This window comes from Aspergillus ambiguus, assembly GCF_047715705.1.
Source record: "Aspergillus ambiguus strain CBS 117.58 unplaced genomic scaffold BDV59scaffold_29, whole genome shotgun sequence".
NCBI classification, from domain to species: Eukaryota; Fungi; Ascomycota; class Eurotiomycetes; order Eurotiales; family Aspergillaceae; genus Aspergillus; species Aspergillus ambiguus.
In genome coordinates this window covers 208,858-232,070 of record NW_027395542.1, presented here as the reverse complement: position 1 = coordinate 232,070, position 23,213 = coordinate 208,858, and the positions used below count along the sequence as shown (strand labels likewise).

Below are 23,213 nucleotides of genomic sequence, written 5' to 3'. Positions count from 1 at the left end.
GGAGCCACACGGAACTCTATCTTCACATGATATGCGATGTTCGCCTGTAATGAAAATGCGCTAGGTACTAAATTTGATGCCTACACTCTTTGAAGTTGGTAGATATGCACTTAATTTTTGACTGAGTTATTGGATTATTGAAGTATAGGTATGCACTTATTTACCGACACGAGGGTCGAAAACCAAGGGTATATGTGGTGACAGCGCACATTCAGCAACGATGATAATGAAAATCTTCAAAGAGAGAAACCAACCCAATCAGTAACACCAGGGTTTACATCACTATACACTTATTTCTCCGTTTGCTCCTCTCATAGATGGTTTGTTCGTTCCATTCTTCGATGCGTCTTCTCCAGAGGTCATTTGATGGCTGCGAGCTGGTGGAAAGGGTCGGATCAGTAGACGCTCGGCGGTTCAGGTGTGGTATTGCTGCTGTTTGTCGTAAATCATGCGACTGTGAACGCCTGTCTACCGCTCTGTGGTACCCAGGACGTAGCCATGAATCTTGAGGGATGGTAGGTGAATAGTAATTGAACTCGCCAACTTGGAGATTGGGAGAGGACAACGAATACGGATGGTTGTTCATGTTGCCAGCCATTGGCGGTATTGCATGCTGCAAATTCAGCAACTCATCCTCGATTGGTGGTGAAGCTGGGGTCCCCGTCTGGTTTGCCGCTGCCGAAGGTGCTTGGGATGGGGCAGCTAGCGTAGCCTCGAGTGAATTGGGAAAAGTAGGTGTTCCCTGAGAGGATACATCCGCGATGGGCGGTAGTCTGGATACAGAAGTAACAGGTCGATCTAATTGAACAGGGGTGGAATGTTGTGGCACGGTGAGGCTATCCGCACTTCGGGGAGAGCGACTAGCGGAGCTTGACCTCCGCCGGAAAATACTGGGCCTCCGATCGAGCGTTTCTCCTGAGTTCCTTCTGATACGGGAGGCAAATCTGGACCCAGAGATAGTATTCAACCGTTGCAAGGGTGTGCGAGATGGCGATTCTTCCGACATATTTTCCAAGCGAGTGGTCTGGGATCTTCGCACTTGAGACGGTAGATCGGTAACTCTCTGTACGGGCTCCGTCCTGGAGGGAAGAAGCGTCCGACGGAGATGTTCCGGAAGTGGGGCATCGGGTTCACGAGAGTAGGGAGGAGGAGGGGGGACCCAATTGTCTGCATCGCTTTCATGGGGTATTTGGAAAATCGGGGGAACAGGTCGATTATCGTAGATGCGACGCGAGTCTTCGCGATATCGCGGGTTATATCTCCCACGACTTGCCGCTGCTGCAGTAGCTGCGCGACGCAGCGTATCCTGGGATCGTGGCTGAGTGTTGTCATAAGGCGCATCCAAGCCCTGGAAGGTCTCATCATCGCCCAAGTCATTCGATGAACTAGAAAGGACGGAACTATTTCGACGGCGCTGGAATGAGTGCGTCTGGGCAACGGAAGATGCTGCTGGGTAAGACTCCCGGGTACCCCTTGTACGCAAAGAATGATTTCGGCGATGTAATCGCGTCCTCCTCCTTTCAAGCTCGACTTCTGTGTCCAAGCTGGAGTTCGGTTCATTTAACATCTTCGGTTGCGCCTCGCCAATCTCGATACTCAGTTCGGTAAGACTCCCGTTGTTGGTTGAACGCTCAAAATCTAGGAGAAGCACCCGGCCACCATCGACAGGAACATCCTCCTCGCCAATGGTGGGAGGTCTGATGCCACCCGGGGCCACGGCCACCAGTCTACGATGACCGACCATGAGATTGGCGTTGCCCACCCAGCGGGCGGCAGTAACGCCGGCCATATCGCTCAGCTTATGGCCACGAATAATCACCTTCGGCCTCGTGATGGATTCCTGCAGCCGAAGCATGTTATCCTGTAGGGGCTCGGTGGCGAGCAATGCTTTTGAACAGATTGGTACACCGTTGACTAATTCACAAACAGCTGGTGGTGCCGACACAGGCGCAATGTCAAGTCGATCTGGTATACCATATATCCAAATTCCGGAACCTTGGAATCCCAGGGCGGCTAGTTCACCTGTGCAGTCAACAGTAGGAGGCATGTTGGGAGTTGACTCTTCGAGCCTATTTGTGGCAATTGGGCTCGCGAAGTATGCGGTGCCGGAATTGATATTACCGGCACCAACCGCTCTAAATGCGGCAACCTCTTTGTCGAAACCCAGGATCCAGTTTCCATCGCCCTCGGTATGTAGTGGAAGCAGACAGGCATGGCTGTACCCTTGTATTATGTCCGGGAAAAGAATCTGCGTCGTCCACATACGTATCTGTGCATCTCTTGGAGAAGAATCGGCATCCGGTTCCGTGAAAAATGGCACCGAAATAGTGACCAATCCTGCATGTCGGTCGTCCTCGCAAGAACCCAGTAACATGACTCCATCGGGTGAGAAGGACATCGAATTTACCCCTGCGCATCGGACGGCTCTTCGTTCTGTTACCAAAGCATTTTCCCCGATGGCCTGCACTTCAATCCTATCACTATATGCAATCGCGAGGACCCCGCCAGTAGGTGATAGCGCCAAGGCTTGGGGAACGTCGGTTAACTTAAGCTCTTGCGTATGCCGTGCTTCGTCATTTGACAGACTGTAGATGTTGACCTGATGGCTGGAGGAAGCCACGGCGAGAAGGGACCCGTCGTCAAGGATTGTAGCATGGAGTGGACGTCTCCACGTTTTCAGTTCGTGCCTAACCACCGCCGGATCCGAGATCACATCCAGAACGACTATCCTCGAAGAGCTAAGGCAGAGAATGAGTTGCGAATTCGGCGAGAAGGAGAAACGAAAGGCCTCTCCCTGGGGAAAAGCGGTCGAAGAGCTCATAGATGTAGAGATCAATTTGATCAAGGTTTTACGGGGCCGTAGAAAGACATCGAAGGCATTGCGTCTGATTTCGGCGAAGAAGGCGCGCTTGAGACAGGGCAGGTCGTCGGTGTGTGCTGCACCCAGGGAAGCACTGGTGGCCTTTTGGGTCAACGAGTAAGAAGGACATCGAGCAAGGTGATGCGCATAGAGCGATGCGGAGTCTGAGATCCGTCTCCATTTCCGGTTCAACAGAGTCAAGGATGCGAAGGTATTCGCATCGACGACATGTAGAATGCTATGTTGCCAGTTAAAATAGCTCTTATCTTGGGAGTCGCGGTAAGCGTGGCCGAAATTGCGAGCGGGCCAAAATGAACCGGAGCGCGCGTCATTCGGGGGCAGAAGGAGTATCCATGGCACTTACTGCTCGATCACGGTGCGCGGTAGGCGGTGGAAAGGTGATGAAGTGCGCTCATTTGAAAATGCGGGGGCCTTCTGATGTAGATCAGAAAGGGGCTGAATGGGGGAGCTTGGAGACTGCTGTTGATAGTGATGGTGCTGCGGTTGTTCGGTGCTGTCGCTCGGAGGATCCCCCAATCGCTCCTGAGCGCTTAAGCCCCGAACGCCCTCCTCCATGATCAGATCACACGTCTAACGGGGAGGTCGACATTTGTTGCGGAACAAATGCATGGCCAGGTTCAATTGAGTAGCGCATTCAGCATCTTGTCCCGGATGGAGAGGAAGGCAAGGTTCGAGACAGGAAAATTAGGAGATTTGCAGGGAAAGACGGCAACACAGCCTAGCGGCGTTTGGTGGCTGTGTTGAGGGTCCCGCTGCAAAGGTGATCGGTGGGATGAGACGAAACCGAGGATGGTTTCAGGGTGGATGGCGGATAGATCGGAAATGTTCCCAGCGGGTCAGGGGAGGAGTGACAGATGAGATCGATCAGAGAAACCCCACCGACCACGGATGTTTCGTGAGGAGACGCTTCTGACGGGTCAACTGTCTCTAGATCGTGGACGACGACATGCGAGACTTCACATCGCTATCGATATAAATAGAGATGGCACGTGGTTTGTCTGCTGAGTCATCTTCCCCCACATTCTGCCTGTAGGATGCCTCAGGCCCACAAGAAGGGTGGCCACTCCGCTCAGGCAAAAATTTCCATCGCTGACCTCCGATAACTCGCTCCAGGCCGATTTCTCCCTTTCCCCGCGTTGAGAACCATGTCTTAGCTGTTTGTCTTCCAGGTCGCCTGCATTGGGCCATGCGCTAGTCCAGTGGAAGCTCCCTTACGTTGGAATCTCTTTTCTCCTCTTGCCTCTTCTCTGCAGATCCGAACATACTAGTACACTGGGTTACCCCTCGGCATCCCCGATTTTCTCCAACCATCCCGATCTTCATCTGCGTTGACTCACCCGCCGTGCGCGCGCGCAATTGCCCATTGAAGCGCTATAGGCTCATGATCATTGCCTACCGTTAATTCTCTCTATCCTGCGGCGCTCATCATGCCGCCCGCGACCGCTCCAGGCAGTTCTTCGCAAAAACTTGTCTCTCCGGGGTTCAACGCCGGAGCCAGACCCTACCGTTCGCATAAAGTCAGAGCCTGTGATCTATGCCGCAAGCGCAAATCGCGATGCACGGTGGACATCCCCGGTCAATCGTGTCTACTGTGTCGCGTCCAGGGAGCCGATTGTCATTATCAGGAAGAATCCGCGGCCCATGACCCGTCTCTCCCCAACGGATCGGATGCAAAAGGGTGGTCTGTCGATTCGGTTGGGGATGACTTGCAGCCGGGGCAGAAACGCAAGCGCGAGCCTGAAAGTGGCTCCCCTCCGAACACCAGTCGCCAACGAGATAACACTGAATCCGCTATCGACAGTCGAGCGAGCGAGCCCTCCCGACTCGGAATCGACGACCCCCACAACCAGTCGGTACATATCATTGGACCCATGGTTGCCGACGACGCGCAAGTGATTGAGAAGTATACAGAGCGCTCCAACAAGAACGTAGAGCCGAAAAGCCATCCTTACAATGTGTATTCAAACGATCCACGCAAACCGATCCTCTACACAACGGTGTCACGGCGGCGACAGGGAATGCGCGTGGGCGTACCGCCCGGAGAGAATCAGAAGGAAATTCTGGAGCAGATACTGGGTCCCTTCAGACACGACCTCGTGCGACTATTTATCGATAAGTTCAATATCGCATTTCCCATCTTCGACGGAGAGAGCTTCTGGGATGCCTACATATCAGAGACATCGGGAGACCCACCGGCATCTCTCATCTGTCAGGTTTACTCCATGTCCTTGGTTTACTGGAAACACACCCCGAAGCTTGCGTGTCATCCCAAGCCAGACGTGCGTTACGCCGTCAACATGACCGTCGCTGCGCTGCACGAGGAATTCTCCGCGCCGGGACTGTCCACAATTAGCGCCGCCCTAATTGATTTAACCGGACGTCCAATATTTTCCATGACCGGCAACGCGATCAGTTGCGGCCGAATGATATCTCTCGCTCATTGTCTTGGTTTGAACCGCGACCCGAGTCTCTGGAAGCTGTCCCGTCGCGAGAAGGACAACCGTATACGCCTTTGGTGGGGTGTTGTCATCCACGATCGCTGGTAAGGACATTCGATCCCTCGGGCTTTCTCTTCGCAACCAACCTTGCTCACAAATTGTTAGGGGAAGCTTCGGTCACGGAGTACCACCGCAGATTGCCCGAAATCAATACGACGTCCCGCTCCCTACGGTCGATACCCTCCTTCCGCAGGCGAATCGTACTACAGAGCGTATGCGAGCCGCCCATTGTCACATCGCCCTTTGCCGACTGACAGAAATCCTGGGAGAGCTGCTACCGCTCGTGTACGGCCTGCAGCAACGCTATGCCCGCGAAACTACAAAAAAGATCAGACAAATCCGGACGGATCTGGATATGTGGGAAGATTCGCTATCGGACTGGCTCAGGGCGCCTGCTGTGAACACCGCGGAGGAACGAATCTCCGGGACAAGCAGCCTGCAGTTGGCTTTTCTAGCCGTTAAGATGCTCGTCAGTAGAGTGGAGCTCACCGTAAGTAGCGCCACATACCTCTTCCAACCATTCTTACCCTGACATTCGAACGCAGGAGGTGAATAACGCCGAGACCGATAACCCTGAAGCACGCCGCTACTTCCAAACCGAATGTCGCAAATCAGCCGAAGACATAGTCGACTTCATCGCCTCTCTCCGGAAGGACCACTTCCAAGAGTTCTGGCTACCTTGTAAGCGAACCCGCCTTCACTCCCATCTTTCCATACACTTCAGGCTGACTTTTTCGCAGACAGCGCTTTCCACCTCACCTCTACAGCGACCTTACTCGTCCGCTGCGCGCTCGAGACCACCGATAATGAGGTCGCTCGAGCCTGTCTCGCCAAGGTCGAGGCGCTCCGGTCGATCCTTCTCCGCGTCCGGGAAGAAGAAGATTGGGACGTAGCGGATATGTGTCTTGATCACTGCGAAAGAATCCTCAACCGGCTCCCTGGCAGCGGAGTCAATAACGACCTTGCCTTCAACGGGCATCCGGATAACCGCCTGGTCAACCCGGCGGCGATATCGCTACCTGAAACACAGACAAATAACGACATAGTCGACGACATGATGTCCATATCGAATACCTTCGGGACCATGGACGGGTTCCCTTTCGACATGACGGGTATCTGGGACGTTTCTGTCTTCCAGGATGTTAATTTAACATGATTTTTGTCAAGTAGTTTATTATTGGGATGGTGTCGTGGGTTGGAAAGCGTGGACTCCTCTTTATCCTTTCAAATATACCCAGCATATGCTTCTCTTCTTAATTCAACATTCAATCTTCCAGGTCTGTGGAAGGAATCAGGTATCCTGAAACTTCTATCTGGTTGTTGTCCAAAGACTGCATCATCCGTCTTGTCCTTAGGTGCAGGCATTAAGGCATTAAAAACTATAATCCAATTTATACAGAATCCAAATAAACAACCAAATGCTATTTTACAGTCACCCATAATGCTTCAGGAGCCAAACAAGCCTCTAAACAGAACCCCCTACCCCAAAACAGAACCGGCACCGTAGGCACATACATAAAAGGAAGGGAGATGGAAAGGTGATTTTTCTTCACGGTTGTGGAACACCGGCGGATCTATTAGTTCTTGCCACCGCCAAACATGCTGGTGAAGGAGCCCTTCATCTGCGCCATCTGCTCCTGACGGGCCTTCTCCTCTTCAGCGGCCATCTCGGCCAGCCACTTCTCGCCGTTCTCACGGATCTCCTTCTCGATCAACTCGTAGTTCTTCTGCCCGCGCTCCCGGATCTGATCCCAGAGCATCTTGCCCTGGGCAAGACCCTCCGAGGGTGACTGCTCGCCGTCGAGGGTGCGCGTAGATTTCAGTCCGAGGGCAGCAGCCAGGCTGCCCATTCCTAGCTTGGGCCGCTTCTTCTGCTCCTCAGCCAGTTCCTTCTCGAAGCGCTCGCGCATGGCCTTCTCACGCTTGGCGAACTCGACGGGGATGTCGGTTCCCTCAAACGACTTCAGCACGGTGCGCACATCATCCACGCCCATACCAGCCATGTACTCCAGCAAAGGAATCAGCGCAACCAGGGTCTTATCCTTAGGGTCTCCGCGCCACTTGTCCAGGACAATGGCGTTCTCGGGCTGCAAACGGGCATGCTCTTCCTTGGTGTCGATCAAGATCACCTTGGACAGGTCGCGGTTCAGATAGGAGAGATCCTACACATACGTTAGCGGTCAGGGCCAGAGTATATTTTCACCTACAACATACCTTGATGTATTCGCCATCCTTATAGCGGGTGGCTTCTCTGAACAGGGGCCAGCGGATGATACGGTAAGGGTCGAGCTTGCGGAGCACCTGGTCGGCCATCATACTAGGCACACTGGTGAAGAGGACCAGCTCGTAGTATTGGTTCAGATAGCGAAGGAAATAATCGACGCCGGGCCGCTTGGCGACACGCCATCCGTGTTCACGGCTCCACTCGCTGTGCACCAGCAGATCCTCCAGACTCAGCACCAACGTGTAGGGCTGACGGAAGTTGGGATCCTCGTCAGGAAGCAGCTTGGGGAACGCCGGGTCCTTGTAGTAGCTGGTGAGATCGCTAAACCGAGCCTTCACGCGGTTGTACCAGAGGCCGAGACCCCATCCGGACGGGGTCTCCGGGTGGGCCTTCTCCTCCTCCTCCGTCTCCCAGTTGCGGCCGAGATAGGCGACTCCGCCGGCACCGGCAAGAAGGAAGAGCACGTACATCAGGTTCGCCATGCGGGCCCGTCGGCGGTCGAGCGAGGATTCGTAGCGGTCTCGGGGAATCTCCCCACCGGGACCGTCGTCCGTATACTCCTCCTCGGCGCGAGTGGGATCTTCGGTAAGGTTCAAAGGCGTCTGTCCACGCTTCTTCTGACGGGACTCCAATTCAGCCGCGAGGGTGGAGGGGATTCCCTGGGTAAGATCGGGGAGGGGTTTTTGCGGCGCCGCATCTTTCTCGGGGGTCGTGGAGGCGGATTCCGACTGATGCGAGTCAATTGCTGTCAGCATGGTTTCGTCACGTCGTCGGGCCGGAAACATCTACTCACCGATTCGAAAGTCTGCTGAGATGTGGTGTTCTTCTGCGCATCGGCGGGGGTGTCGAACTCTGGTTGTTCCGGCGCAGGTTCTTGTTGCTTGGAAGCGGAGGTCGACTCCGGTTTAGGCGGCTTCACGGAATCGGGAAGCTTATAGGGAGCCTTGGGCTTTCCGACCTTTGCGTACCATCGGGCGTGAGAGACAGGAAGAGCCGAGACTCGAACTGTGGAGGCGAGGACATTGGGCCTCGTCAGAGGCAGTACTGCGCGGCTAAGCATGGCGTGGGCAGAAGAGAAAGGGCATGTAATTAATTAACAAGATGGGATATGCGGAAGGATAGGAACGACGGTCATGTAGAGGGCAAAGTCGACAGGGTCGGCTCCAGCTCTACAGCAGATAGAAGGCAGCAGACGAGAAACGTCCGACGGGGTAAGCGAGAAGAGATGAAGCCGGTCGTAGTTCTGGGGTTCGTCGAGGTTCGATCAACCGAGTCCAGCAAAAAGTCGCAGCGGCAGTTCGGTCGGGCGGAGCACACAGACCCGAATGGCAGTTCCCCCACCGCCTGCCCCGTTGGTCTATAAAAACCCTTTCCATCCGCCGCCGATTTTCTCTTTTTTTCTTCTTCTCCAATTTTGAAAGTTGATTCAACCCAGACATAATTTGACCCTTCACGCCTTTTCTCCCACATGCGTGTCGGGTTGTATTAGCTGGGGAGACCAATGAAGTTCGTCTTCAGTCCTATCCCCAAGAGCTGCAGTTTAGGACTCCTGTGAGGCTGTGGCCCCGTTGGTGGGATATATACCTAGTCTTTCTTCCTCTGGGTGGTTTGACCTCCATATCGCCATGAAAAGAAGTATATCGTTGTTAATTCGCCGAGTTCAGTCGCCTGCAATAATGGGATGAACAGAAGAAGACCCCGTTGAGAGACATAAAAAAAGTTTTTTCTTCATAGAATTCTCCTGCGTATTTCCGATAGACCGTCGTTGCACCGTCCACACCATGGTTGCCTCCCTCTCTGAGGCTCTAGAGAAAGTCCATCTCGAAGACCTCCCCCCGAAAACAGAACACCGCGACGCGCGAGATGAATCCGAAGACGAGGAAGAGGATCTCAAAGACGCAGGCCCATTGCTTCCTTTCCGCTTCTTCGACCTCCCGTCTGAGATCCGTCTGCGCATCTACGCCTTCGTTCTCTTCACTCCGCGTCGAAAGAGAGCCCTCCGTCCCAATGGCAGTGTCGGTGCTTCCTCGAAGAATCCGCCCATCTCGCCCTCGTCACACCGAATCGCCCTCTTCCTCACGTCCCGGCGCATGCACGATGAAGCTACTCATTACTTCTACTCACATCTCATCTTCCGTCTCTTCCCCATCCAAGATTACTGCCGCACACCCACCATCCGGTACATTCCATACACGTATCTGCCCTCCATCACCTCCACCGAGTTGATTCTTGGCTCCAGCTGGACCGACCCGCCCCGATCATGGGTCGTCAATCGCGGTCTGGGCTTGGAGGAAATGACCGGTCTCCACACGTTGCGAGTCTTCATCGAGTGTGACCCTTCCCACCCGGTATTCGAGGGGTTCCGCATCTCCAAGAGTTTCTACACGGATTTCGCCGGTGTTCTCCTGCAGCAGGTCCTCAAGAGACTGCCCAATCTGGTCAATATCGAGTTTGACGCAAACCCCTCGGTGCGCAAGGGCGATGACTTGATGAGGCGCCTGCTCCACGAGGGCCGAATGGCGAAGAAAAATATCATGTGGGGACCGCAACGGGGATGGTCGTCTTCCGATGCTGATGAAGCTCCGCCGAAACCGATGGTCTACGAGCTGAGGCCGCGAGAGCCTGCTACAATACCATATAACGTGCCGTCACCGAATCGCCCGCTGGATGTGATATGACCTTTTGGTTGACGCATGCAGCCACAGTATATACACCCGGGATAGTCTTCACGTTCTGACTAATATAGACATAAACAGCATGTTATACTACACTTGATTAGAATAGATGCATCAGCGCAGGAATCTACTATTTCATTCATTCGTCTATCAGACTAGGACTTCCAATATATAGGTTCGACTACGAGGAAGGTCTCTGTAACATGAATCTGTCGTGCATTAAACCACAGAACATTAGATCACTGCTTCACCGCTCGTACATAATCTATAGGTCTTCATCCACCTCCATGCCAGTGCCATTTTGAGCGTCCTTCCCATTTGATTGCCGAGCCACAGAGGCCTCCTTGTCGATCATCTGCCGCGAGACGGCGACAATGTTGTCTTCAATCAGCTGTTGGCTCACGTCTTCGATGTCTGCAGGCGGTTGTTAATAACAGACGTAGAGAATTCCGATATACCGCGGACAGGGGCACGTACGCTTTTTGGGGTCAACCTTTCCGACGTATCTCGTCTTCAGCTGATCCTTGCTGAGCTCTGTCTCTTCCTTCACCCGCTTCTCATAACCCTCCGCCAGGCTCACAAGCTGCTTCATGCGGTCGACGTTATGGTGTCCCTCCTCGTGGAAGTCCTTCATCTGCAGCGCCTCCGTCCAGACATGCTTGTGCAGGTTCATCAGCATGTTCTCCTCCAGCCCTGTCTTGCGGTAGTTGATAGCAATGCTGTAGTAGTGGCGGTTCAGGCCGTGAATCAATGCCTGGATGGACGGCTTGTTCAGGTGGCCCAAATTGGATGTGGTCTGGCGGGGTTCCTGTCCCATAACGACGGTCTGGGGTTGGATCAGACGGAACGCGTCGATGACGACCTTGCCCTTGACGGACTGAATCGGATCCACGACAACGGCGACCGCACGCGGGGTCAGCTGCTCGAAGGATTGTTGGGTGTTGATATCGACGGACGACAGCCAGCAGCCAAATCCAGGGTGAGAATGGTACCAGCCAACAACGGTTTCGGGTCTACACGATAAAATCCCATCAGCACCTTTCCTCGTTCCTGCCAGTAAACCTCCACAGCCAAAGCTTACCGTCCCGTTTGTCGGAGCATATCCATCATATTGGTCTGGAAGACGGGATCCACGGCCTCGACACTGACACCAGTACCGCTTTGAGGCATAGCAAATACGTCAACCACCCGGACCGTGTATTCGTCTACAAACTCGCCCAGCATCAGACCCATGACCTCCATGGGTACACCTGCCCGTCCGTGTCGGAGCATCTTCAGCAAAGCCAGCGACGAGATGTGTACGGTTTCGGAGTTATCGATGAGATTCGGGGAATCCTATAAGCGGGCAAAAATCAGTGATTCTGTCTTGCTTATGGGATATGGTATTTATCATATTCCCATGTTGGATTCTGCTTTTCGGAAACAAGCCAGACGAATGGCCGGGAGAGACTCACTCCACCACCACCACCGGCACCCATGCCCATGCCCTGGGCGGCCTGGAGCATCCGGTTAAGCCGATCCATTATTGGCAAATGGATATGTGAGATCGAGGAAGAGCTGCAAGAAGGTAGAGGACCGCTTCCTAAACGGAAGGAAGCTCCAGATGTTCAGAGGGCTGCGCGAGGTTCCGTAAGGAAATGAGGATGAGACGCTGGAGAAGCGAATCAACAATGAACAAAGCCGAGGACGAGGTTTCACGGATTGGGGGTGTGAGAGAAGAATCGATGGGGTCGTTCCAGTGAGAGGGTTGGTAGGTGATGCTGTCCGAGCTTGCCAGCGGTCGTCACGCCTGACGAAGGCGGTGAGGGCAGCAGCTCTGGGGGCTTCGCTCCGCCTTCGAGACTCCCCTTCCATTTTCCTCCTCCACCCCCCATCCACACCTTTCCTTCATGTTCATGTTCGGGCAATGCGGTCCAGCTCCTGTCAACAATCTCACTGACTTGTCACTTGTCTCCTCCCGTTTCCTTAGCTAGTCGTTTCTGACGCCTCCCTCTGGCGCTCTCCCTGCATTCTCCCTTATCGCTTTCTTTCACTTGCCATCCGATTGGCGAAAACCGAGAAAACACCGCGCTCCCAGACCACACGCATCACCACCCTCCACACCGGACCAACGCGCGGATTGTCCGTTCTGCTGCTCCGAAATGTCCAGGATGGCGTCCCTACCTCCTTTGGACCCCATCACCACCACTGCGGCCGACCGCGGTAAGAAGGTCGCCTACTTCTACGATTCGGATGTGGGAAACTATGCCTATGTCTCGGGGCACCCGATGAAGCCTCATCGCATTCGGATGACGCACAGTCTGGTCATGAATTACGGTCTGTATAAGAAGATGGAAATTTACGTGAGTGGCCTGGAGAGTCCAGTCTCTTGTTCGCTCCTACTGACGAGCATACGTCCCAGCGTGCGAAACCCGCCTCGAAATATGAGATGACCCAGTTCCACACCGACGAGTACATCGACTTCCTGTCCAAGGTCACGCCTGATAATATGGATTCCTTCGCGAAGGAGCAAAGCAAATACAACGTCGGTGATGACTGTCCCGTTTTCGATGGGCTCTTTGAATTCTGCGGGATTAGCGCCGGCGGTAGCATGGAGGGTGCGGCACGCCTGAACCGCAATAAGTGCGACATCGCCGTCAACTGGGCCGGTGGTCTCCACCATGCGAAGAAGAGCGAAGCCAGTGGGTTCTGTTATGTGAATGGTAAGGATTGGTGGCACTGATCAGCTCAACTCCGCCTTCATCTCACTGACAAATTCCCTTTAGACATCGTCTTGGGTATCTTGGAGCTACTGCGCTTCAAGCAACGAGTCCTCTATGTTGATATTGATGTGCACCACGGCGACGGTGTCGAAGAGGCTTTCTACACCACGGACCGTGTAATGACCGTCTCGTTCCACAAATACGGAGAGTACTTCCCTGGGACGGGTGAGCTTCGCGACATTGGTGTTGGACATGGTAAATATTACGCCGTCAACTTCCCGCTCCGAGATGGAATCGACGACGTGTCCTATAAGAGCATCTTCGAACCGGTCATCAAGAGCGTCATGGAGTGGTACCGTCCAGAAGCTGTGGTGCTCCAATGTGGCGGTGATAGTCTGTCGGGAGACCGCCTGGGTTGCTTCAATCTGAGCATGAGAGGTCACGCCAACTGCGTCAACTTCGTCAAGAGCTTCAACCTCCCGACTTTGATTCTTGGTGGAGGTGGCTATACGATGCGTAATGTTGCTCGGACTTGGGCATTCGAGACCGGTATCTTGGTTGGGGATCCTCTGGGCTCTGAGCTACCTTATAATGACTACTACGAGGTAAGTCTATAACTGAATCTTTCGGCTATCCTTGCTAATATGATTAGTACTTTGCTCCGGACTATGAACTCGATGTCCGCCCTTCAAATATGGACAACGCCAACACAAAGGAGTACCTGGACAAGATCCGAGCCCAGGTGGTGGAGAACCTCAAGCGGACTGCCTTTGCTCCTTCGGTGCAAATGACCGATGTGCCCCGCGATCCTCTGGTGGAAGGCATCGACGACGAAGCGGATGCTATCATGGACGACCTGGACGAGGACGAAAATAAGGACAAGCGCTACACCAAGCGGCGCTTCGACCAGTATGTTGAGAAACCGGGCGAGCTCAGTGACAGTGAAGATGAGGAGGAGAACACGGCCAACGGTGTCCGTAAACCCGCTATCCTGAAGCGGAGGAATCAGGCCAATTTCCGGAACCTCGATGCTGGGGACTCTGGGCTGGAAAGTGGGATCGCCACCCCTGCGGAGGCTTCTTCCGTCCCTGATGATGACATGGACACCACGGCCGATGCCAAAACGACCGAGCCGGCTCCTGAGCCTGAGACCGAAGCTGCGGCGACTCCGTCCGCTACAGAGCCTGTTTCGAGGGCTGAGGAGACGTCCAACGCCGAGCAGACCGAGATGGCCGTAGACAACAATGAGCAAGCTGCTCCATCTGCCCCTGTATCCCGCCCGGAGTCTCCGAAGGCGCAGGATGAGGACACCACTATGGAGGATGCCGGCGAACCAGAGACCGCTGCCCCGGAGTCGGAAAAGACAGAACAACCCGAAGCCTCAGCTCCAGCTCCAGCGGCTAGCGAGGCACCGGAGGAGAGCAAGCCCGTCGAGGAAACACCAGCATCAGAGAAACCTGCTGAAGAGCCCACCCCCGCAAAGGAACCATCGCCCCCCAAGGAGCCCACGTCACAGGAAGGAGCAAAGGAAGCTACGGAGGCCGAGAAACTAGATAAAGAGCCGACAGAAACGACAGCCGAGCCCAAGGAAAAGACGCCTGAAGTGCCCCGGGAGGAACCCGTTGCGGAAAAAGCTGAACCGGAGCCGTCCGCGGAGAAGAAGGAGCCGACTCCAGAGAAGAAAGCAGAGGAGCCTGCGAAAACCGAAGAATAGTCTCAGCACCTAGCAGAGGCGTTTTCAGGATCCTGGCGCAAAAGGACGTATGGTGTTTGGGTTGCTTGCATCCGTGAATGGAGGGTACTCTGATACGATTCCAGTTTGAGTGATTCGTCGTTTGGTTGAGCTTTCGTTTATTTTGATCTTGATTTCCAACTTGGGCACGTTGATTATGCTGATGCATTCGTCGACGCATAATGACTTTCTTTTCCGTAGCTATTTGAGTATAGTTGCTAGTAAATTACGTTTAGAAATGCATGTGGATACCTGGTACCTGGGAGTATGATGGCGCAGTAGAGCACCGCATTGCTATCTTAGGTATGTACGGGTAAGTAGGTAATCGATAAGAAATGACTAGCCCGATAGGGAATAGCGTTAGGGCACGACGGGCTGACCAATGGCGACGGGGCCGCCAAGATTTTGCCCACGACCGCACACTAAGCGAGCGACACTTTGAGAAGCCCACGACTACTCGTCCGATCCTCTCGACCTTCCGTCGCCCCTTCGCCAATTTCCAGTATCCGACACCGTTTACGAGAACACCAGCCAAGATGTCTAAGAGAGGGTGAGTATTTTCAATTCGATCCCTCAATCCGCAGAAACCATTCCTCCACCGTCCTTGGTGCTGTCGTCCGCCATGTCCGTCCGTCAGTTGCGAAGTCCGCCGGCAGACGAAAATGTCAACCACGAAGAGTCCAAACCGGAGCAGACGTGCTCGGATGAAGGAAGATGTCGACAATCCCGGGGTTGGGTCATGAATAGTTGAAGCTATTGGGGAAGATTTTTCCTCGTCGAGATGCGAAGGAAAACTGCTGCATTTATGATACGGAACGGACGCCGATAGACGACGGACATGCCAGCGACGACACAAGGGAACGGACGGAGTGTATGGGGAGAAGCAAAATTTCAAAAACAGCAGGCTAACGTCCTTCCCAACAGTCGTGGTGGTAACGCCGGCAACAAGCTGAAGATGTCGCTCGGTCTGCCTTGGTACGTTTGAAAATCAATCACCCGTCACTCTTTGCCTCGCTCGCCCTCGCCTCTCGCCCTCGTATCGACTTCGCTTTCCCCGATCTCGAAATCGATCAGACAGAGGAGACAGGACCAAAAAAAAGAGACACCATGCTCCGAACGAGACAAACTAACTCTTCTCTAGCGGCGCCGTCCTCAACTGCTGCGACAACTCCGGTGCCCGTAACCTTTACATCATTGCCGTCACCGGCACTGGCGCCCGCCTCAACCGTCTCCCCGCTGCGGGTGTCGGTGACATGGTCATGGCCACCGTCAAGAAGGGTAAGCCCGAGCTGCGGAAGAAGGTCATGCCCGCCGTCGTCGTCCGTCAGAGCAAGCCCTGGCGCCGTCCCGATGGTATCTACCTCTACTTCGAGGACAATGCTGGTGTGGTAAGTAACTCCTGTGGAGCGAGCGAAGCCGATGTTGTGGGGAACTAACGCCGGATCAGATCGTCAACGCCAAGGGTGAGATGAAGGGATCCGCCATCACTGGCCCCGTTGGAAAGGAGGCTGCCGAGCTCTGGCCTGTAAGTCTCGTTTGTTCTCGTCCGGGCTCTGGACCGGCTGCTAACAGCTCCCAGCGTATTGCCTCCAACTCCGGTGTTGTCATGTAAGCAAAGGGAAACAATCGTCGAATTGGGAATTCAAAAAAAAGGAAATAAGATCGATACCAGGAGGGGAAATCATTTTGGATGCAATAATGCAACTACGAAAGCGGGAAACGAAAGGAACGACCCGGTGTTCAATGTTCAAGCCGCGAGTTTCAGCATTTCAAATTTCCTAAATGACGTGCTTCTTTTTGTCTCTTATATGGCGACTCGGAATATAAAAATTTCACAAAAACGGGCTCTTTGCTTGCTGCATGTCTGCCGCTTGCCGCATGTCTGCCGTAGAACTGAGGTAGTGCGTGCTATTGGTACATGACTGACATACAGTCCTATCGTATGTATATATATACACAGCCAGTCCTGGCCGCAATTACTTATTTGCCCCCTTTTACTTCCTTCGCTTGTACTCCAGGACTTGGCCTCGTCGACCCGGATCCAGGCCGAAGTAGACTATAAACCACAACCAGCAAGACAGTCACCACATCGAGGACATGGACCGCCCACCAGACATGCTGCACACCAGCAGAGCACATCGTAATGGCATACCTCCATTCCCTGACAGCCGGGTCGGCGTCAAACCACACCGAAAGGAGTCCCGCGTAGCCACCATACTCACCCATCATAGAGCGGAGGGTGACCTCGCGGATGGACGGGGCGCGCGGCTGCGACTCCTCCGACGGCTCACCGTAGCGTCTCGCATTCCATCTCCAAGTCCTAGCCTCCCCTTCGCCCGACGCGTCGGACTCCTCCGTCGCCGCCCGATCCACGTAGTGCACCACATCACAGCCGGTATGGTCATGGCCCGTGAGGATGAGGCCGTTCCGGCCCCATCCACCCGCGGGCCCGTCCTCGTCGCCGGTCATGCCATACACGCCCTGCAGGACGCCGGAGGCGCTGATATCGCGGCTGAGGTGGTTCTGCTCGCGGAGGCCGCCGGCGCGGAAGCGCGGCACGCCGTCGGGGCTGTTCTCGTCGTCGGCGTCGAAGAACGAGGCGTACGGCCCGTCCGTGCACACGCCGTCGGGCTTGTGCAGCGGCAGATGCGTGAGCAGCAGCGTGAAGGTCGTGCGGTCCTCGACGGGGTACGACCGCTCCAGGATGAGGTCGTTGATGTAAGCGTAGCTGGCGGCCTGGACCTGGGCGGAGAACGGCGGCGCGTCGAGCGTCAGCGTGTTGAGGTTGATCAGATGCAGCGTCGGCGTGATGACGGTGCGGTTGTTGTCCAGCTGCAGGGGCGGGTGCTGGAAGCGAACGTCCCAGTTTGCCCGCCCGAACATGCGCTCGAACCGCTCCAGCCGCGCCTCGCTGGCGTCCCCCGAGTACCCGACGTCGTGGTTCCCCACGATGTTGATGATGCGACGGGCCCACGGGTTGTCGGGCGCGCCGCTGAGCATCTCCAGATCCCTCCGCCCCGCCTCCGAGTCCGAGTCGGTAACCTCGTCGCCGACGCGCTCGCCGCCCCGGAAGACCCGGCCCCAGTATCGCCCGCCGCGGCGCTCGAACTCCCCGTCCGTCACCCACTGGCTCCCGATCAGGTCGCCTAGGACGGTGACGTGCGTGGGCCGGCTCCACCAGTGCAGCGTGCGGTAGATATGGGCCAGGTAGTAGTCGTTGCCCAGCAGGTCGAGGCGTTTGCGCGCGGCACGCAAGGCGCGGGGGATGTCGTCGGCCGCGAGGGTGCGCAGGGCCGTGCAGAGAGCGGTGTAGACGTGGCGATGCGCCGGGAACTCTGACGACGACGGCGACGGCGATGACGACTCATTGCCGGCTGATCGGATCGCGGCCCAATGCTGTTGGATGCGCGCCGATAGCTCGTTTTCGGGCTTCGGGAGCGACGAGTCGCCTTCGAGCTGGGGATCTGCCAGCACTAGCAGCCGGAAGATGGCCGGCTCGTCCGCGTTCTGGAGCCCTATGTGCTGGCGCAGCGTGTTGACGAACGAACGAGATATCGGGGCGCCATGAGGGTCTCCTGGGAGGGGGAACGCGCAGCGGTGGAACACGGGGTAGAGGTAGAGGTAGAGGCTGGAGGTGATTGCCAGCGGGAGGAGGACCGAGAGAAGGCGGAACAGGACCCGGCGAAGGAACATGGAGACATGGGAGGAGGGCAGCGTGTTTGATCAGAGGGCGGGGAGGGAGAAGGGGGTGTCTAGCGGTCGAAGTTCGTGCGCATCTTCTGGTGAAGAGAGAAAGTCAAGTGGGAGTTGGAGTTGGCGTCGTCGGTTGCGGGAGATCGTCCTTCCACCGCCACTACGGAGTATAGTACGTACTACTACCTAGGTACGATATTGGTCCATGGCAATGTCACGTCAACAAGATCAAGCATCTAGAATATTATAAATAAAGCTATAAGATAAAGCCCCCCTTGGCTATACAAAGCCACATTCTTCAGCATCGTTCCCAGATCAGGAAGCAGTCAGTCTTCAACTGTCCATCATACTCTAACATCCCTCTCGTTTCAATCATCATCCAGCAAAACATTCAAAATCAGTAGAAGCGGTGCGAGAAGAAAAGCAAAAGGTAAGCAATGGAAGAAATGACTCCGGAGGGGGTATATCACATAGAACGCCAAACGGGGGTAGCAGGGGTGAGCAAAACAGCAAAGAAACACAAAGGAAACGGGGTATTACTGCCAGATTCTAGTCCGTGGTCTGGGCAGATTCGGGCATTAAGGAAGATGGTCCTGTGTCAATGTTACCGAGATGGTTCGAGACGTTTGATGTCCTTTTCGTTTCATCATTACCATCGTCGTCCCTCTTGTCTCCTTCTTCCAGACTGAGACCTCTGATGTTGAGGCCACCGGTTTCTTCCGTGGCTGCCGCGGGCTCGTCCTTCTCTCCATCTCCCGGGGTCTGGGGAACCGCCATCAGAGCAGGTGGCCGTTGGTTCATCAACTGGGCTTCGCGGAGACTGATGGTCCTCTGCTTGTTGGTGGTCTCAACCGGGAGCTCCATGTCACGCTCGATGGTCGCTTTCATCAGGGCAGCCATCCACATCCGACCTTCCTGGACGTTGTCCACTTGGAAGTAATGGATCGCAGGTTTGGTGAACTGCACCGTCCGAGAAGTACCGGTCTTTGGCGGCACGAGCTTGAAGAAAAACGAGCCCTCGCCAGGCTTGAGGGCCCGGAGCGAGGCCTGCGAGGCCTCCGAACCCGACGCCTTGTCGGAGGTGGGGGTGTCAACTCCGGGGGCGCCAGACGGCGAAGTCGGGGAGACGGTTGCGCCAGTGATGGTCGCATGAAGCGCCACGATCGGGTCATTATCCGCTCGAAGCACCCGATGGGCAGTGATATCAATGAGGCCCCGTTCCTCCGTATCCGTTTCAGAGTAGTAGTATGACAGTCGGCGTCCCCGAAGGACGAACAGACGCGGTTTCCACGTGGTCATCAAGTTCGAGGACTTTTTCTTCATCCATCCAGAATAATCACAGCCTTGCATCTGTTCCTGGGGCGACTTCTTCTCCAAGCCACGCGTATAAGCACTGGTATCCTTCTTCGATTTGGCGGCCGTCTTGACGGTGCGGGTGCGGGGCAACAGTCCACCTTCCGCAGCCTTTCCAGAGCCATCGGTGCTGTGACGCTCGGAGCTCTTGGAGGTGGACGGTGTTGTCGAGCCTGTTCGGGCAGAAGTCGGATCGGTGTCGCGGACCGGCGACCCTGGAGGGATTGAAGTGTCAATCGCTTTACTGCCATCGGACACACCGCGAAGTCCAACAGCGCGTCGAAACTTTGGGCCGGCATTCTTGAACTGCTGCAACGAAGTCGAACCCTTAGCAGACTCAGAATCGTGTCTTCCAACCAGCGGCGCCAAGGACGAGAAGAAACCCGTTCCTGTCGACTTCGCGTCTGCAGAGCTCGAGACACGCGTGCTGAGGCTCCTAAAGCGGCTCTTGGGCAAAGGAGAGGTATACGACTTGAGCGCGGACGGCGGACGGTTCGCGGTCTCCCGAATCGAGTCAATACTACCAATGCGCGAGTGCCGTTTGGTGACCTTGAGTTTGTATTGCTCATCCAGATAGCTCGAGGTAGTGCTGCCCCCAGTGGAGCTTCGCTTCTGCAGCAGGCGTTTGTTCTTCCTGGGATCTCCCTCCGGACCAGAGAAGTACCCCCGATCAAGGTCATCCGCCACCGCCACCGCTGAATCAGATACATTGGAATCGGTGCGATGGAACGCCTCCTGTGACGCACTTGACTCGTTGGCGGCCCCGGCCGCCGTGCCCGGGCGAAGTGGGTATCGCGAGGGGGCGCCGCTCATGGACCAGGCACGATCGAACGAGCCTTTCTTCTGGTGACCCGGGTACGGGGACGCTTCGGTGGTGCCTGAGTACCGGCTTGTGGTGTCAATGGAGGAATGGCGCCGGGAGTGATTGATTTCCCGAATGGAAGCTGCCGATGGTCTTCTGGAATGGTCCATCCACGTTGGGGTTTGCGGGGTCAAGGGGGAGCTATTAGTACTCTGCAAGGCATTGCTTATCAGGCGTGGATGCTGGGTGGAACCGGTCGAACCCCGTAGAGTGGGAATTCGGGGCAAAAGGGGGCCCGTGTTGCCAGCTCGACTGAGACTCCGTTCTTCTCCCGGGCCCGCATGGCCGGAGGCTGAACTCCGGGATGACTTCCTCTGGGGTTGTTGGAAGCCCTTGACCTCTTCCTGGAAGGCTTTAACCTTGTGCCATGTCTTCAACCGTCGGCCCATGACCCCAAAGTCAAATTCCTTCATGAAGATGAAATCCTGGTTCATATCCAGGAGCACATCGCCCGTGATTTCCTGTTCTTCAAACAGCTCACAGTGTCGGGGTTCCACCTCCAGCTGGCGCAGATACTTGGAGGTTTGGGTTGCGTTCCAGCTGCGAACCTCCGCTTCGGTGGGGATGACTTCCTCTTCTTCGTCTGTCTCTTGGCCATTGATATAGGACATGCGGTGATCAAAGGTACTGCTGTATTCACTGGCCGAATCATTCATCGTCTTGGGTTCCTGGGGGGCCGTTACACTGTGCCGAGGGGTACTCAGGTCCGTGATGTGCTCGTCGATCACGCTCAGAGTCTCGTTCATGACGGGACTATCCTGGCCGCTGTTCAGATGGCCGTCGAGGGTCTGGCGGATAGACTGTTGGATGTCGACGGCCATGTTCGAGGTGGGAAGAATGGGAGATGAGGTAGATCGCTGGGGTTGAGGGGGGGATGACGTTGGTTTGGAGTCATCATTCAAATCGGGAGGCCGCATATCTGACGCACTGGCGTGTCGCGAAGCTTGCGGCGTCGACTCTCCGCTTTTCGGCGAGGTCATTGAGTCGGTCGCGCCGACGGTCTCCTTGGATTTCTCTCCCACGCTGGAATCGGGCACATGGCCCTGCTGGCGGACGGGGATTTTAGGGGCGGACGTCGTATACACTGGAGGATCGGAAGGTCAGCCATGAGGTCTCGAGGAAGAGAGTCGAAACATACCGCCGGGGAAAAGGCCTGTCGTGCCGGATTCCACATCCTTGCCCAGGTACCATCCGTCACCAAAGCCATCATCCAACTCGACGAGCTCGATCTGGCCACCACGTTTCAGGGTGAGTTCGTCCGGTCCGCGTGCCAGGAAATCATCTATCGGGGTCAGACCATGGGGATTCCCTTCTGGTCGGTTGCGACGGATATCGGGGGAGCAAGGGGGAACGTACGAACAACAAGAAGGACGTCGCCCGGTTTGACGCCGCGGGGCGGCAATGATTGATTGAGGGCCATTTGGGAGGAAACGATATTAGAGAGATCGGACAGGGTGGATCGCAAGACGGCGCAGAAGTGACAGCGGAAGAATTGCGCAGGACATGGGGTCTAACCAGCCCTCGCGGGTAAAACTGCGATGACCACGAGGGGATGGAGACCGGTGAACAGGCGACGAAGCCCCGGGGTGTGGATGGAGAAGGGGGAAATGTCCGAGTTGCAGGAGGCGCAACGAGAGGAAAGAGACCGGAGAAGAAAATGAAAGAGGACCAGTCAATAGAGGGAATGATCAGAAGGAGAATTTGGAGGGAAATGCCGGTAAAGAAAGGGGGTGGTGGGAGGAATGCAGAGAGCGACGGAGAGAAAGATGGATGGCGGGGGTTTTGCGAAAAGGCCGAGCACGAGCGGTTCGTCGGGTGGCGTCTGGGTAGCCCGATAGCAGAGACTGGATGGACCGTCTCGCCGACACCGATTATATAGGGAACCTCGACAATTCAGCCGGTCATGAACGGGAGTTCGCAAGGGAGTCTCAGACCCAACAAGCGGCGGACGATCGCCAACGCAGGTCGAAGTCGGATGGAGGTGGATGCTGCGCTACTGCTGGAGGTGCGTCGGGAGATGACGATGAACCGCAGGGAGTGATTGGGTAATGGAGCTGGGGGGGATTGGAGCAGGTAGTGATAGGATAGGAGGGGGAGATGAAGAAGAGAGAAGAGAGAAGGAAAAGCAGAGAGGTGGAATTGACGAGGTGATGTGGTGAGTTTGATGATGGACAGCGTCACCACCGGGGAGCTTAAGTAAGAATCTGCCCGCGATCAATCCAATCGTCGAATAGATTAATCGACGGAGGATGGTCGATTGTTCTATACTTCTTGCGGAGTACTTCTTACGGAGTATATTTCTATCAGGAAAGGAAGAATTTCTATAATTGTCATTGAATCAACCAGATACCTCCGTAGGGATCTTGTCTCTATACATCCCCGCAACACAATGGAAGTCCAGTCTTTGTTTAGGGTCTTCTGGTGATCCCAGTCAGTATACCCGGATACTCGTATCCACTGACTATTTCCAGCTGAGAATTCCTTTCCTCCACCGGCCGCCTCTAATGGATCGATCGACATTCCGCTGAATGCGGCTTGACAGGTCGTTTTCGGTTGATCTAATCTTTGCAGCACGCAGTAAATTAACCGTAAT

General features: G+C 55.2%; 9 protein-coding genes across 9 annotated transcripts; 4 read left to right on the top strand and 5 right to left on the bottom strand.

Annotated features, from left to right (window-relative positions):
* Nucleotides 1-94: 94 nt before the first annotated feature.
* On the bottom strand, nucleotides 95-3,813 carry BDV59DRAFT_183752 (F-box domain protein). Its single transcript, XM_073690582.1, has 2 exons — nucleotides 3,225-3,813; nucleotides 95-3,098 (listed from the first exon to the last, which is right to left on the bottom strand). The coding sequence occupies exons 1-2, from the start codon at nucleotides 3,434-3,436 to the stop codon at nucleotides 275-277; spliced, it is 3,036 nt and encodes a 1,011-aa protein (XP_073545596.1). The 5' UTR covers nucleotides 3,437-3,813; the 3' UTR covers nucleotides 95-274.
* Nucleotides 3,814-4,001: 188 nt separating this feature from the next.
* On the top strand, nucleotides 4,002-6,746 carry BDV59DRAFT_78714 (putative C6 transcription factor). Its single transcript, XM_073697101.1, has 4 exons — nucleotides 4,002-5,423; nucleotides 5,485-5,869; nucleotides 5,925-6,060; nucleotides 6,120-6,746. The coding sequence occupies exons 1-4, from the start codon at nucleotides 4,309-4,311 to the stop codon at nucleotides 6,533-6,535; spliced, it is 2,052 nt and encodes a 683-aa protein (XP_073545595.1). The 5' UTR covers nucleotides 4,002-4,308; the 3' UTR covers nucleotides 6,536-6,746.
* Nucleotides 6,747-6,762: 16 nt separating this feature from the next.
* BDV59DRAFT_183747 (protein translocase subunit TIM50) lies at nucleotides 6,763-8,851 on the bottom strand. Its single transcript, XM_073690581.1, has 3 exons — nucleotides 8,397-8,851; nucleotides 7,594-8,331; nucleotides 6,763-7,541 (listed from the first exon to the last, which is right to left on the bottom strand). The coding sequence occupies exons 1-3, from the start codon at nucleotides 8,661-8,663 to the stop codon at nucleotides 6,957-6,959; spliced, it is 1,590 nt and encodes a 529-aa protein (XP_073545594.1). The 5' UTR covers nucleotides 8,664-8,851; the 3' UTR covers nucleotides 6,763-6,956.
* Nucleotides 8,852-9,246: 395 nt separating this feature from the next.
* BDV59DRAFT_78664 (uncharacterized protein) lies at nucleotides 9,247-10,704 on the top strand. The gene has a single exon (XM_073697099.1). The coding sequence runs from the start codon at nucleotides 9,385-9,387 to the stop codon at nucleotides 10,279-10,281; it is 897 nt and encodes a 298-aa protein (XP_073545593.1). The 5' UTR covers nucleotides 9,247-9,384; the 3' UTR covers nucleotides 10,282-10,704.
* BDV59DRAFT_204080 (proteasome regulatory particle lid subunit RPN11) lies at nucleotides 10,544-11,801 on the bottom strand (the record flags this gene model as incomplete). The annotated part of the gene is made up of 4 exons (XM_073694375.1): nucleotides 10,544-10,692; nucleotides 10,756-11,291; nucleotides 11,360-11,613; nucleotides 11,733-11,801. 4 exons carry the CDS (start codon nucleotides 11,799-11,801, stop codon nucleotides 10,544-10,546), a joined length of 1,008 nt encoding a protein of 335 aa, XP_073545592.1.
* A 475-nt stretch (nucleotides 11,802-12,276) lies between these two features.
* Nucleotides 12,277-14,782, top strand: rpdA (histone deacetylase RPD3). Its single transcript, XM_073697100.1, has 4 exons — nucleotides 12,277-12,620; nucleotides 12,680-12,980; nucleotides 13,044-13,585; nucleotides 13,633-14,782. The coding sequence occupies exons 1-4, from the start codon at nucleotides 12,420-12,422 to the stop codon at nucleotides 14,692-14,694; spliced, it is 2,106 nt and encodes a 701-aa protein (XP_073545591.1). The 5' UTR covers nucleotides 12,277-12,419; the 3' UTR covers nucleotides 14,695-14,782.
* A 364-nt stretch (nucleotides 14,783-15,146) lies between these two features.
* On the top strand, nucleotides 15,147-16,379 carry BDV59DRAFT_183742 (60S ribosomal protein uL14). Its single transcript, XM_073690580.1, has 4 exons — nucleotides 15,147-15,262; nucleotides 15,637-15,687; nucleotides 15,854-16,100; nucleotides 16,160-16,379. Exons 1-4 carry the CDS (start codon nucleotides 15,249-15,251, stop codon nucleotides 16,322-16,324), a joined length of 477 nt encoding a protein of 158 aa, XP_073545590.1. The 5' UTR covers nucleotides 15,147-15,248; the 3' UTR covers nucleotides 16,325-16,379.
* Nucleotides 16,380-16,583: 204 nt separating this feature from the next.
* BDV59DRAFT_78617 (uncharacterized protein) lies at nucleotides 16,584-18,609 on the bottom strand. The gene has a single exon (XM_073697098.1). It carries the CDS (start codon nucleotides 18,403-18,405, stop codon nucleotides 16,693-16,695), a length of 1,713 nt encoding a protein of 570 aa, XP_073545589.1. The 5' UTR covers nucleotides 18,406-18,609; the 3' UTR covers nucleotides 16,584-16,692.
* Nucleotides 18,610-18,618: 9 nt separating this feature from the next.
* BDV59DRAFT_183735 (putative polarized growth protein (Boi2)) lies at nucleotides 18,619-22,770 on the bottom strand. Its single transcript, XM_073690579.1, has 3 exons — nucleotides 21,977-22,770; nucleotides 21,759-21,902; nucleotides 18,619-21,704 (listed from the first exon to the last, which is right to left on the bottom strand). The coding sequence occupies exons 1-3, from the start codon at nucleotides 22,038-22,040 to the stop codon at nucleotides 18,955-18,957; spliced, it is 2,958 nt and encodes a 985-aa protein (XP_073545588.1). The 5' UTR covers nucleotides 22,041-22,770; the 3' UTR covers nucleotides 18,619-18,954.
* Between the last annotated feature and the right edge of the window lie 443 nt (nucleotides 22,771-23,213).